A 14,709-nucleotide genomic window follows, 5' to 3' on the forward strand; every position below is an offset into this window, starting at 1 on the left:
CAGATCTGTTTACGGATCAGAGGTTGCTTCCTGTTAGAGTGAAGTCAGCCTTGTGTGGATCAGTATTGTGTTGCTGAAAAACAATCAAGACAACAGATCCAAGCCAACTGCTTTTATTTCTCAGTTACTTATGAGGTCTTTGACATTTAGTACTAGGAAAACAAATGTTAAATTTAACATAGATGTCAACTGATGCCTAATTGTGGTAATTCACAAAAAATTCTTAAATTATTCATGTCAGACAGTATCTCCATTTGTTTCTAGATAATTTTAGAAGAATTTCTAAATTATGAATTGAAGCTGATGGCTAAAGACTTTGATTTTTTCTAAAGGTAGGATAGCTTTTGTGTTCTTTTGCCTTGTGAAATAAGTTTGTTTTCTGTCCTTTTAGCTGATAAGTTATGAGTTTTAGAAAATGTAGATTAAGGTATGGAATGCAACCCATGAATCACCTTCTGCAGGTAGTTCTTAAAGGAAATATACATTCCTTTTATGAAGTTTTACCAAGAAAAAGATACTTTCTTAGACCCCTTACTGGTTTCATACTTCCATCATGGCCAGAAAACACACTGACCAACATTTTGCATCCATAAACCTATGTTGTTTCATGACCCAGGATGTGGTGCATCTGATGACTGTTTAAAAAGTGTGTGTGCTCTGCTGCCATTCGGTGTGGACCGTGTAAAGTGCCTTCAGACCTGGTTAGTTCCCAGTGCTGTGGATTCTCGGTCCTCTGCTGACCTCCGCTCCTTGATTGTGTTGATTACTGACAGATACCGAAGTCTGCAACTGTAACTGTAGATTTGTGGATGCCTCTCCTTAGTTTTATCAGTTATTGTTTCCTTTATTTTGAAGTCTTGTTTTAGATACTCATACCGTTAGGGCTATATTGTCTTAGTGAGGTGGCCCTTTTATCATCATATGATCTTATGCCTCACAATTTTTATTTCTCTGAGTTAATATAGCTGACTTCATTTTTCTTTTTCATTATTTCTTTTGTTTCCCTTCTCTCCTCACTCCCTCTCTTCCTCCCATTTTCTTTTTTTTCCCCTATTCTTTCTCCTGCTCATCCTTGTGGTGCTAGGAATGTATCCTAAGGCCTTGCACATGCTTGTCAAGTGCTGTACCAGTGACCCACATCCCAGGCCCTTCCCCACTTTTTCTTTCCTTCATCACTCTTTAAGTGTGTCTACATGGTGTCTTTTTTCCAGGGTTTTTTATTGTTGTCATTTTGTTTTTACTTTAAACATATCTTTACCATATATATGAAGTGATCTGATCACCAACACTGAATGTTAATTCACTTTGACAAAGATTATGGGTTATATCAACTAAAAAGAAACTGTCAAAATTAATTATCCTAAGTTATGGGTTACCAGGTGTTACTGTTGTTTTTGTGCTGTTTTGTTTGCAACATTTACAATGAATATATAATCACTGGTAGGTTTTTATTTTAATTTTAATTAGTTTTCCTGGTTTTGGGAGCTTGGGGTAAATTTTGAGATAGGATGTTTTTATATATCTCAGTCTGGCTTTAAATTTATGATCCTCCTGCCTTTTTGCTGAGAAAGCAAACTAGTCTTTTGTGGATATGTCTACTGGGAACTGAACCCAGGGCCTTGTCCTTGTACTTGCTAGGCAAGGGTTCTACTATATAGGGACTTTCCTTGCCCTTGGTTTTTAAAGACAGGGTCTTCCTGCCTCTGCCTTCTGAGGGCTGGGATTTCAGCATGTGCTACTCCACCTGGCTAAAAATAGTTTATATAGTTATATAGTTACCCAGATAGTTACATCTACTGCTTTTCATTTGTTCTTTAAATACGGACATCATTTTTCTTTTATCTGAAGAACTTTCTGTTTAATTTATTAACAAACTGTTAAGGTCAGTTTGTTTAAGTAGGTTCTCTGCTTTTGTCTTATTGGTTGTCTGTTTCTTCCTGGAGGATATTTTTTATTGGATATAAAACCTCAGGTTATGGGCTGCCAGGTGTTATTGGTGTTTTTGTTCTGTTTTCTTTAGCACTTTAAAATGTTTGCCTCCTGCCACCTGACCTCTATAGTTTCTGTTGACAAAGCCACAGTCATTTAAACTGTTTTTCCTGAACATTCCAGAAATCTCCCTTTATTACTGCTGTCTGCTTTCAGGAATTTTTTAAAATTTATGTTTGGTTTTTAGAAGTTTAGGAATAGATTTTTATTTTTTGATCTTTACCAAATTTGTGAAGCATTTGGCCATTATTCCATCAATTTCCTCTCCAGCATGGTAGTTTCTCTTAGCTGATACTCCAGCATAATATTTTATTTGTTTTAATAAATAAAGCTTGTCTGAAGATCAGAAGGTAATCTAAGCCACAAAAGGCCAAGCAGTGGTGTCGCACACCTTTAATTCCAGGATCTGGGAGACAAAGGCAGATGGATCTCTGTGAGTTCAAGGTTACCCTGGGCTACACAAGATCAATGCAGAAACAGATCCAGGTGGTGGTGTAGGAGGTTCTTCTGTTCATGTGTTTCTTTTATTGGTTAATGAATAAAGAAACTGCTTTGGGCCTGATAGGGCAGAACTTAGGTAGGCAGAGAAGACAAAACTAAATGCTGGAAAAAAAAAGGGCAGAGTAAGAAAAGCTATGGATCTTCTGCCTGAGATAGATGCTGGTTAGAATCTTCAGTAAGCCACTGGCACATGGCGATACACAGATTAATGGAGATGGGTTAAACTAATATTTAAGAATTAGCCAAGAAGAAGTTAGAGCTAATGGCCAAGCAGTGTTTCAATTAATACAGTTTCTGTGTGGTTATTTCTGGTGTAAGCTAGCTGGGCGGCCAGGACAAATAAGGGACCCTCTCCTTATAACAAGTGGTGGTGGCTCACACCTTTAATCTCGGTACTATGGAGTCACACACCTTTAATCCCAGCACTAGAGGAGACTATAAGACAGAAGAAGAGGCTCAGAGCTCAGTCTGCAGTCACTTAACCTTGGTAGAGGTAAAACTTTTCTAGTAGCTTGGCTGTTTTGCTTTTCTTATCTTCAACTTGAACCCCAATATCTGTGTCTGGGTTTTTATTATTTGTGCTACACTCCAGCAGCAACAGTGCTTAAGCCTCTTAAACCATTGTCCATAAAACTCCCTCCCTCCCTCCTTCCTTCTACTCCTTCTACCCTTCTTCCCAGCCTTGTTTATTTTCATGATAAATATTTTGTTTGCTGTTCTAGCAGGAAATGGCCTCGTTAGACTTAACTGTCAGTCCTGACCTGCCTTAGGTGGAGTGTGATTCCAGTCTCAGTTCAGTTTTCAAAGGCTGTCCTCTGTATCGTTCAAGCCAGTCTTGAAAATATTCTAGACTTCAGTTTACAGAGGTTTGTGTGTGCTGTTTCAGGTCAGACATACACTTCCGGAGTGTCATTCAGGAGCCAGGACTTGATAGATAACCTTAGGAGACCCCTTTGTGGACATCCTTATATTTACAACATTTCCAGATCTGGCTTCCCAATTTTCCCAAAATAAATGATAAAAATGTAAGTGAAAGATGTCCCTTCCTGGAAAATGATGTGCAATTGTATCAGTTATCATGGAAATACAAATTAAAACCAGAATGAGATACTACTACACATTCATGTATCTCCTAGATTGCTCTCTACATCTCTACGTCTATATATCTCCTAAGCCATTTAAAATTGGTCAGTGGCTTAAGAACTTATCTAGGTAATACAGAGCAGTTGAATATCCACCCATTGCTTGTGGGATTATGAAAATAGTACTGCCACTTTGGAAAACAGACTTTACATCGTTAAACATAAAGTTATTTTAGGATTTGTTCATGCCGTTTGAGCATGTTTACCTATAGGCATGAAAATACTTCCACTATAAAATTGGTGTATAACTTTTTAAAAAAATCATTTATTTTATGTGTATGAGTGCTCTATCTGCATATACACCTACACACCAGAAGAGAGTTTCAGATTCTATTATAGATGGCTGTGAGCCACTATGTGGTTGCTGGGAATTGACCTCAGGACCGCTGGGAGAGCATCCAGTGCTATTAACCACTGAGCCATCTCTTCAGCATCCTCTTTTCTTCCCTTTTCTTTTTTTGTTAAACAGTCACACACACCAAAAAGAAAACAATCAAAGTTGGACTGTTCATCCCTCACAAGGAGACTGGATAGACACATCGCACTGTATTTATATAATTATTATTTTTATGCTAGTATTTTTAGAGATATTTTATAGGTTTTAGGTAACTAAACCTGTTGTTCTTTAGTGGTTTCACATTTTGATATCATAATTAGAAAGGCTTTATTCATTTTTTCATTTTAGCTTCTACTTTTGCTTGTGACTTAATTTTTTACATTAAATGCTATATAGATTAAGGCATTTATTTGATATGTTACATAGGCAAGCTTTTATGCCTTTTGTGTAAATATCTTTAAACATATGTGAGAGAACATATGTTACTTCTGAGATTGTGTGACCTTGCCTGATATTATATTTAATATTTGCAAATTAAATTTGGAAATTTTTATATCTTTACAAGTCGGTTAATAAGCTTAAGATCTATGTCACTCAGTAAATTTCAGGATACTGATATGTGTCATACATTTTATTATATTTAATCCTACAGTTTTTGTTGTTAGCTTTTTCATTTTGGTAAAGATGCTTTTTATTTATCTATTTTTTGGTGTGGTGTTGGCATCTGGTCTCGGGCCTGTGCTTCATGCCCTCTAACATTAAGCACCTTCACTAAAGCCCCAGGTAGTATTAGTGTTGTTTTCTGTGTTTGTTAAGATAGGTTCTGACTCTATAGACCAGGCTGGCCTGGAACTTAGAGATGTGCCTGCCTCTGCCTCTTGAGCACTGGGATTGAAGGTGTGCGCCACCACACTCAGCTCCAAAATATTATTTTTAGGTTGTCCTTTATTTCCAATATTACTTTACATGGTTCTATGTTTAATTTAAATATAGTTTGGCAAAGGAAAATTTGGGGCATACACAGCAAGATTTTTATTGTCTTGATTTGCACTGTGAGGCTACTAGTAAAGTTATGCTTAAGTATACTGTTCTCTGAAATCTCTCCTCAGGCCTAAAGGACCTATAAGGTGAAGCTTATCAAAAGAATCTGACCTTTAGTTTTGTGTTGTTCCTAGAGTTATTTGTTAAATAATCAATATTTAAAATGTGTGGATCTTTGGGACTAGAGACTACTAAGATGTACTTTTAAATCTGTCCTGCGCTACCGTCTCGCCCGCAAGAACGACGCGGGACACTTAGGATTCTTCTGCAGTAAAGCTTTATGCGTCTTGAGAGGGAGAGCATAAGCTTACATGGCGGAGACCCAGAATGAGGGGAACCCAGCCCTTATAAAGGAAACAGTCCTCGCTTCTGACGTGTCACTCTTGGATTGGTCCGCTGCCCATTATCCCAGATGATGCCTCGGAAGTAGGCAGGGACGCAGTGGTAGAGAGTTACCAAGCACATGCGCTGGGATTAAAGGCGTGTGCTACAATACCTTGAACTCACAGAGATCTGCCTGTCTCTGCTTCCCAGGCATTGGGACCAAAGGCGTGTACTACCACGCCTTGAGGTCACAGAGGTCAATCTGCCTCTGCCGCCCAGGCATCAGGACTAAAGGCGTGTACCGCCACACCTTGGGGTCACAGAGGTCAATCTCTACCTTTGTTCCTAGAAGCAATGGAGAATGTGGTCCGGCCCTCCACATAAATCTTTTGTTTATTTTTAATATTTTATTTATTTATTTTTGGGTTTTTGAGACAGGGTTTCTCTGTGTAGTCCTGGCTGTGTAGATCAGACTGTCCTCAAACTCAGAGAGATCTGCCTACCTCTGCCTCCTGAGTGCTGGGATCAAAGGTGTGCACTACCACCACCTGGCTCTTTTATTTTTTTAAGATTTTATTTAACTTTATGTACATGAGTCTTTTATCTGCACAGATGCAAGTACAATCCTGTGTGTGCAGTGCCTGTGGAAGCCAGAAGGTGGTGTCAGACCCTTTGGAACTGAAGTTATAGCCCAGTGAGCTGGGAACTGAACCTAGGTCCACTGAAAGAGCAATGAGTGCTCCTTTTAACCCCCAAATCTCTCTAGCCCCGAGATCTTTTGTTAAAAGACTTCTGCCCTCTTCTGCTCACTAGCCTGAGGATGAATTTGTATGAGCCATTGCTTAGAACTGGATACTTACAGTCCTATAAAAGTTCATATGAAAATGAGATTACATAACGCTGTATAGTATTACATAAACTTTATCCTTCTTTCTTTAGTTACTATCTCAGAAATTGCTACTGAAACAAAAAATAAACAATAGATAAAAGAATGTTAGGATTCAAGCTTGGTTACTTTCAATGCTGAAATTATATTTTTACAGTCTGTCTCACAGCCCTCTGGTATAATTAAAGTAAGGATTGGCCATATTTACAATAAAGTAGTTATTAAATTTCACCTATGCAAAAAGACTAATTCATATTAATATTCTTCTCACATTGTTATTTTTGTGTGTTCTCCATTTTGCTTCTTCAACAAGGCTAATCTTTGACTAGAGTATTTATTATTTTATTTAGTAGTATTTGATTTATTTTTCATAATAATCTTAATTTAATCTCTTATACATAGTTGCCATTGTATTGTCATCAGTAATGCTAAATGAAATAAGCCAGTCATAAAGAAGTAAAATTCATGAAGAGGTAACTGAAATCAAAATCTTAGAAAATAGAATGGAAGTTGTCAAGAGTTTAGGAGAGAAGAGAAAAGAGAGTTGTTCACTGGGCACAAGGTTTCAGTTTTGCAAGATGAAAGCCTAGAGATCTGCTGCACAACAAGAATATAGTTTTTGTTATTCTCTGACCCATTGCTATTACAAGATACCCAAGGCTTAACCAGGAAAAGTGGCTTATATGTTTTTGGAGACTCTGATGGACAATCTTAATTATAATCTGCTTGGATTGAAAAACATCTAGAAGATAAGGAAAGCACACTTTTGGATATGTCTGGAAGGTATTTCCAGTATTGATTAGACTAGGAGGATTCTAACCTAATGAATGGATTCATAATCTGATGACATTTATTAGAAAGTTGTAAGAAATTGGAGGTAGGGTCTAGTTGGAGGAGGTAGGGTTTTGTTGGAGAAGGCAGGGTCCTGTTGGAGGAGGTAGGGACTTGTTGGAGGATGTAGGACCTAGTTGGAGGAGATATGGCCTTGAGGTCTTTCAGGACTACTATCTTACCCTAGCCCCTTCTTGTATTCTCTATCAATACTTCCTGATCACCACTCCTACCACCCTGATGTTCTGTCCAAGCACCTGAGTCCACACAACCCTGAACTGAACTTGAAACCATGAGGCCAAATAAATGATCCTTTTCTAGACTGTTCTCAGACACTGTGGTCACAGTAATGAAGAAGTAACTAACACAGGTGAAAAGCTTATTCAGACAGGTCTTTCAATGGCCTCTGGTGAGCACCCTCTAGTCTAGATCATGATAAGGCAGAAAAATAAAGAGAACCAGCCACATGCAGAAGAGAGCAAGGTGATGATGGTCCTGATTTGTAAAGGCAAAATTAACTGAGATTCTGTCAGAGCTATATTAATCCCAAGGGCAGTGCCCCAAGAACCTCATTACTTCCTGTTAGACTTTACCTCTTGAAGGCTCAGTCACTGTAACCTTACCACGCTGTGGACTGAGCTTCTGGAACATGAGCTGCTGGGGGACAAACCATATCCAAATGATGGCAGCAACTAATATTATTGTAGTAAAATATGTAAATTAATAGTATTGTAGTAAAATATTGTAGTTAAATATGATTATGGCACTAAATTTTTTCTTATGAATGTATTGTTTAACAGAATAAGACCAAGATGATAACTTTTCAATAGTTTCTGTTGTACTTAGAATAAAATTCTAAACTCATTATCCTCAGTATCAAACTCAGGGTGATCCTATATTGCTAACATTGCTCAACGTCATTTTTAATTATTTCTCTTTTGTCAGTATAAAGCCACAGCAGACATCTTTTCCTAGTGTAACAAATCTCTTCTCTCTGGTTTTTGCCCAGCTGGTTCTGTCTTGTTTTCCTGTTTTGGCTCAGTAGTATGTATTTGTTTTCTTGTTGATGTGGTGAAGTACCAGACTTAAGAAGCAAGCAACTTAACGTTAAGAAGCAAGCAACTTAACGGGAGGACGAATTTGGACTTTGTCTAAAAGATGTGCTCCACGATGGCAGAGAAGGCACAGGCTAGTCACACTGTCTGCAGTCAGGAAGCAGAGAGGTGAATGCTGCTGCTGCTTGTATTCAGGGTGGGTCTTCCCCACCCAGTTAAACCTCCCTGGGAAGCCCCTCACAGATGTGCCCAAGGATGTCTGCCGCATGATTCTAAAAGGATTCCAGGTGACCAACTGTCATGAAGCTCCTCACGGTGTTTTCCTGATCACTCAACATCCACTCTCACCAGCCTCTAGCTGCCACATCATTCTTAAATTCTATACACCACCCCTCACTGTTTGATGCTTTCCAGGTTTGTCTACCAATGTAAGTTATCTTGGGGTAGACCTAGTTTCTTCGCATCTGTATTCCCTGCACCTAGAACAGGGCCTGCGTGAATGAGTTAACTTGCTAGTCTTGAATGACCGTGTCTTAGGGTTTCTATTGCTGTGATGATACACCATGACAATGGCAACTCCTATACAGGAAAACATTTAATTGAGGGGGCTTACAGTTCAGAGGCTCAGTCCATTATCATCATGGTGGGGAGCATGGAGACATGCAGGCAGGCATGGTGCTGGAGTAGTTGAGAGTCCTACATCTTGCAGGCAACTGGAAGTGGTCTCAGAGACTGGGCAGTATATGAGACCTCAAAGCCCCCCTCCACAGTGACACTCTTCCTCCAACAAGGTCACACCTTCTAATAGTGCCACTTCCTTTGGGGGCCCTTTTCTTTCAAACTACTACAAAGTTTACTTTTTACAAGTCTACTCCCTCGCCCCAAAGACTGGAAGTGATACCATAATGCAGAAATGCTTACAGTCCAGCTTAGTCCCCAGAGTCTATTACAGTCTCAACAAGTCTTAGAAGTTCAAAGTCTCTTCTGAGATTCATGCAGAAAAGGGTGGAAGGCTTCTGGTTCTGTGCACATTTGCCTACCCACATTTTAGGAGCAAGGTGAACTTATAGAGAAGATATGTATGCCTCCCTCTTTCTCCACTCTTTATTCATCCTCCTAAAGCAAGATGTGAGAAAATCAAGTAGCAAGGATGATAAGGTTAAACACTTGTGCAGAATGAGCGTGTGGGCTTGTGAAGGTGTAAAGTTGGCAAGGTTGTTGACTGTGGGCGCTTATTCTCTTTTCAGTTCTGTCTCTCATTAAGCACATATTTAAAGAGTTTATTTTATTTTTTTTCCTGATTGATGTAGCTGTGCCACCCTAGATGGAGTCTTTTTCTCTTGCTACCTTCTTGATAAGGGAATACAGCTAGCATTGTAGGAGTCGAATGTCCTACAGGAATGTCCTTCCTAGCTTCAGGATAGTGTGGCCTCTTTCTTCAGTGTGTCATTCTATTTTAAATAGCAACATCTTTGTGCCTGATCTCTCACATGTGTAAACGGGAAGAATAGTAATATCTGCTTTTTACAGCCACTAGAAACACTATGAATACACAAAACTGGTCTGACATTGTAAGCAACTGAAACAGCTGTTATTAGCTGATTTAATAATACTTTTCACAACTGCTCCTACTACCAATTAAATGTATTTCTCACATGTGTATGAGTATATATTCCATATATATTTGGAAATGTACATAAACCTTCCTTCTTAGTTTATGTAATTGAAGAGCTATCTTTCAATTTCAGACAACTTAATGGAAACAAAATGTAAACGAGGACAAGCTGGGCGACTTAACTTCCTCAGTCTTTGGAGGGTGGAGTTCCTTCCCTTTGGCGAGTAAACTTGTTTTCCCATCACGTTGCAGGTGGTATGCAAGATTACAATTACGTGTGGGCCAACTGTTTTGAGATCACATTAGAATTATCTTGTTGCAAGTACCCACCTGCTTCTCAGCTTCTACAAGAGTGGGAGAATAATCGAGAGTCTTTGATCACATTGATTGAAAAGGTAAAAATTGCTGCCTGAAACGTTGGGATATAAAAATAATGGGTTAAATAAGGGGAAAATTTGAATACACAAGAATAACAATCCAAATAGCGTGATCTTTATATTATGTGTTTTAATATTGTAGATTATCTCTAGAAATTATTAGTATGTAATCATAAGAGTACATTAGGAACCACCTTTTCTATCCCCATGTCCAACCCTAGCTCTGTGCTACACGGAAGCTTCCTTTGTCAGTCTTAGAACACTTTTACAAATGGATATAATTGGCCAAATTTGTACTGGGGATTTGTGGGAAAGCTCAGTAGTAGAAGGAGTGTTTGGCACAAGTGAAGCCTAAGTTCAATTCCTGGTACCAAGAAAACCCTATAAATTTGTATTATCAGCTTGACAATGCCATTTGTTCATATTTGCTAGAGACCCTTTATCACTCTATGAACTGTGGGCATCAGTTTAATGCCAGAAAAGCTCATACAACTATTGACTATGCCAGAAATTATAGTTTGGAGAGAAAATTAGAAGCTTGGCTTCAAAAAGAGGAAACTTCAAAAACACTTCAGGACTATGGAAATTTTTACAGTTTAAATTTAAGAATTTAGTGATGGGGCTGGAGAGATGACTCAGTGTTAGAGCAATGGCTGTTCTTGCAGAGGACCTAGATTTGGTCCCCAGCACCAACATGGTAGTTCCCAACCAGCTGTAATTCGAGTTAATTCAAGGGATTAAATATGCTTTTCTGGCCTCCATGGGGTACCAGGCACACATGTGGTGCACATACATATGTGCACCCCCCCCCCACAAATTTAAAATTCTTTAAAATAAAAAGAATTTTTACTTTAGTACTTAGTATATATTTTGTTTCAACCTCCGGGTTTAAAAAATACTTTGGAAGTCAGGCATTGGTGGCACATGCCTTTAATCCCAGTACTTGGGAGGCAGAGGCAGGCAGATCTCAGTGAGTCTGAAGCCAGCCTGTTCTACAGAGTGAGTTCTAGGACAGCCAGGACTGTTTCATAGAGAAACCCTGTCTTAAAAAACCAAAATATAAAAAATACTTTGGCTCCTGGACATGGTGGTGCACATTTTTAATCCCAGCACTCCAGAGATGGATGAAGGTGGATCTCTATGAGTTTGAGGCCATCCTGGTCACTGTAAAGAGTTCCAGGCAAGCCAGAGCTATGTAATGAGACACAGTCCCAAAAATAAAAATAAAAATTGGGAACTAGTATAATAGTCTATTTAGAAATTCTAGCATCACACTGATTTCTCTACGTTTTGATTTTTGTCGTTTAGGTCCACATTGGAATTAAAGGATTTGTTAAAGATTCAGTAACAGGAGCTGGGTTAGAGAATGCAACCATCTCAGTGGCTGGTATTAATCATAATATCACAACTGGAAGATTTGGTGATTTCCATAGATTGCTCGTTCCTGGAATTTACAATCTTACAGCAGTTTCAACTGGGTAAAAGTTTTAAACCTGACTCTTGATTACAATGCCAAGCCTCTCTTTAGGTGTAAGACAGAAGGACCTAGCTAACTACTCATCAAATGTGGCTTCTGTTTTTCCTTGTTCCCTTCAATACTGAGAAAGTACATCACGAGTGTTTTGTCATAGTCCACCTGTGTGAAGCATAATCGTAACACGGGGAGGAAGAACGACTGGAAAAGCTCTAGAGAAGACTCAGCTGCTGGAAGCATTGCTCAGCTAATTGAACCTGAGTAGAGGCAACTAGGCTCTGTAGATGGAATCTGAAGGCCTGTCTTCGCAGCCTTCTGATACATTAAAGCAGGGGTTTTTCACCTGTGCAAACCTTACTGCACACTCACCTCATGGGAATTTTATTGCTAACCTTTAATTCTGAGCTTCTGTAATGGAAGGAAAGTGGGAATGCTAGTCTGACAATGCAGCGATGGATAGCAGGAGTAACACGGGATAATTTGAATATCACAGCAGCTTTTTTGGGCAAACAGTCTAGTGTGTGATACCTGGGAAGCTTTGTGAGAGAAATAACTCTTTAAAGACTTACTCCAATATTTCTGTGAAAAAGCATTCTAAGATGGCTAAATTTATACAGTTGTCTTAGTTTAGTTTTGAGTTTTGATCATTAAGTGCAGAAGTATGGAAAAAGGTCATTATGTTTTTATAATGCTAAAATGTTGTTAAATTAAATCTTAAATCCATACCGCCTCCATTTCCAATGTTTTAAGGTATATGCCACTGACTATTAATAATATACTGGTGAAAGAAGGACCAGCCACAGAGATGGATTTTCCCCTTCGACCAACTGTGACTTCAGTAATTCCTGACTCAACTGAGACTGTAGCAACTCCTGGCACAGTTGCCGTCCCTAATATTCCTGCTGGAACACCATCCTCCCATCAGCCAATCCAGCCTAAAGACTTTCACCATCACCATTTCCCTGATATGGAAATCTTCTTGAGAAGATTTGCCAATGAATATCCTAATATCACTCGTCTTTATTCGCTGGGAAAATCAGTGGAGTCAAGAGAACTGTATGTGATGGAGATATCTGATAACCCAGGTGTCCATGAACCAGGTAATTCGATGTCCTTACACATGGTTTCAGTAGCGCCTCTCAAAGGTGTATCACTGTGCTTTGTCTAGAAATGTCATCTGTACACTGTGTGACTTCAATTAGGAACACATAGTCAAAAAAGAACATAGAGCCAAATCTATTCCCGGAAGAGAAAATTCATTTGCTGACCTACATCTGCATGGTATTAGTGTGTTCATAGATTGGATTCATTCAGCTGAGTTCAGTTTGGCACATGGATATACATTTATGTGGATTGGAAAGATATATATGTGATATGCAGATATATATGCTTTGAGCCTACCAGAGATATATTCTTGTAAGGAAGCAGCTACAATATGTTTATGTAGCTATTTCTTGATGTTGGCTAGTATATATTTACTTAATATTTTGGTTTATGATTTTTATACAAGGGGAAAAAACAGACTTCATGTTAACTGAAGAGGAAGAAAAGTCTTCCATGTAATTATTTGTTTTCAGGGGAGCCAGAATTTAAGTATATTGGAAATATGCATGGAAACGAAGTGGTTGGAAGAGAACTGCTATTAAACCTCATCGAATATCTTTGCAAGAACTTCGGAACAGACCCTGAAGTAACAGATTTGGTTCGCAGCACTAGAATCCACCTTATGCCGTCCATGAATCCTGATGGGTATGAAAAGTCCCAGGAAGGTAAAGCAGACCTGACTGGTAAAACCTAATTTGTTGGCTGTTGTACAGCATGCTTATTGTGGAATAGAGAAGACATTAAACTTTATTTTTATGATTTGTGAGTGTTTTTAGCTTTTATGTACTTAGAAAATAGGGCAGACTTTTCATTATTTGATGAAACTTATGTATATAGTGTGTGTGTGTGTGTGTGTGTGTGGTATGTGTACACTAGTATGCTTGTGGAAGGTGGAGGTTGATGTTGGGTTTTTATTCAATTGCTCTCATTTTCGAGAACCTGGAATTGGATTCAGATCAACTTGCAGATCAGTGAGCTCCAGGGATCTGCCTAACTCTGCCCCCTAGCGCTGGATTCCAGATGCACATTGAATGCCTAGCTTTTTAATGTAGGTGCCCAGGGTCCTAACAAGTCTTTCAGCCCTTAATCAAGATGTGGGATTCTTGTTTGGTTTTGCATTTCTGTAGTGGTTATTTGTCTTCATCAAGGTTCTCTAGAGGAACAGAACTGATAAAGGGGGTGGGGAGAAAGAGAGAGGGACCGAGACCATAAAAAGGGATTTGTTGGATTAACTTATATGATTAGAAGCTGGGCAGTTCAACAATGATCATGTACATTAGAGAACTAGAGAACTTGGTAGCTGTTCAGAACAAGAAGCTGGAAGCCTCAAAACAAGTAACCAATGACTCCGTCCAAGGCCAAAGCCGAGGCAGCTTCCTGGAGTCATGATGCAAGCTGCTAGTCTGAGGTTCGCAGCTGGATGCAGCAGCAGTGGATGCACTTGTCAGGAAGAAGGGAGCTGGCAGGTGCTAGCTTGTTTCTTCCTTCCCGTATTATGTGCTGTCTGGGTCTCCCAGCCTACTGGACACGTGTTCAAGGCCAGTCTTTTTCATCATACTGCTCCATGTATGTGAAACACCCTGGAAGGCATACCCCACAATGTACTTTCCTAATCTTGTAGGTGTCTAGATCCAGTCAAGTCGACAAGCAAGATTAACCATCATTTATTAAAAATAATTGAAGATTTTATAAATTGTTTTAACAGTTCTTATTAAATTACTATATTTGTAACCTTACTTTATCAAACCAGATAATAGTTGAAGCCAGCATCTTCCATACTCATCCCTATTCCATGCCTGCTAAGTTACTGCTTTTTGTTTCCCTGCTTTCCCTAGGCAAGCCCACGTCTCTGAGGCAGTGCCGAAGGGGCTGGGAGGACAGGTTTACACAGGCCACCTTCTACAGAACCCTAGAAGAGTAAGAATCCATTGTCTCTCAACCGTGATCCCATAGGGAACCTTTAAATAGTTTTTTCCCTTTAAAGGTTTGATAATTTTCATCTTGAATAAACTGTTAGTGGGTAGCTTTACATG

At 39.1% G+C, this 14,709-nt stretch overlaps 1 protein-coding gene across 1 annotated transcript in view; it reads left to right on the forward strand.

Annotated features, from left to right (window-relative positions):
* Window positions 1–14,709, forward strand: part of Cpd (carboxypeptidase D) — a 77,532-nt gene that overhangs the window by 26,232 nt on the left and 36,591 nt on the right. Inside the window, exons 3-6 of the mRNA XM_085695355.2 lie at window positions 9,974–10,116; window positions 11,407–11,576; window positions 12,323–12,672; window positions 13,150–13,341. Of these exons, the coding sequence (XP_085551481.1) occupies window positions 9,974–10,116; window positions 11,407–11,576; window positions 12,323–12,672; window positions 13,150–13,341 (855 nt within the window). The remainder of the gene's footprint in view (window positions 1–9,973; window positions 10,117–11,406; window positions 11,577–12,322; window positions 12,673–13,149; window positions 13,342–14,709) is intronic.

Source organism: Myodes glareolus, chromosome 9 (genome assembly GCF_982192425.1).
Source record: "Myodes glareolus chromosome 9, mMyoGla1.1, whole genome shotgun sequence".
Classification (NCBI taxonomy): domain Eukaryota; kingdom Metazoa; phylum Chordata; class Mammalia; order Rodentia; family Cricetidae; genus Myodes; species Myodes glareolus.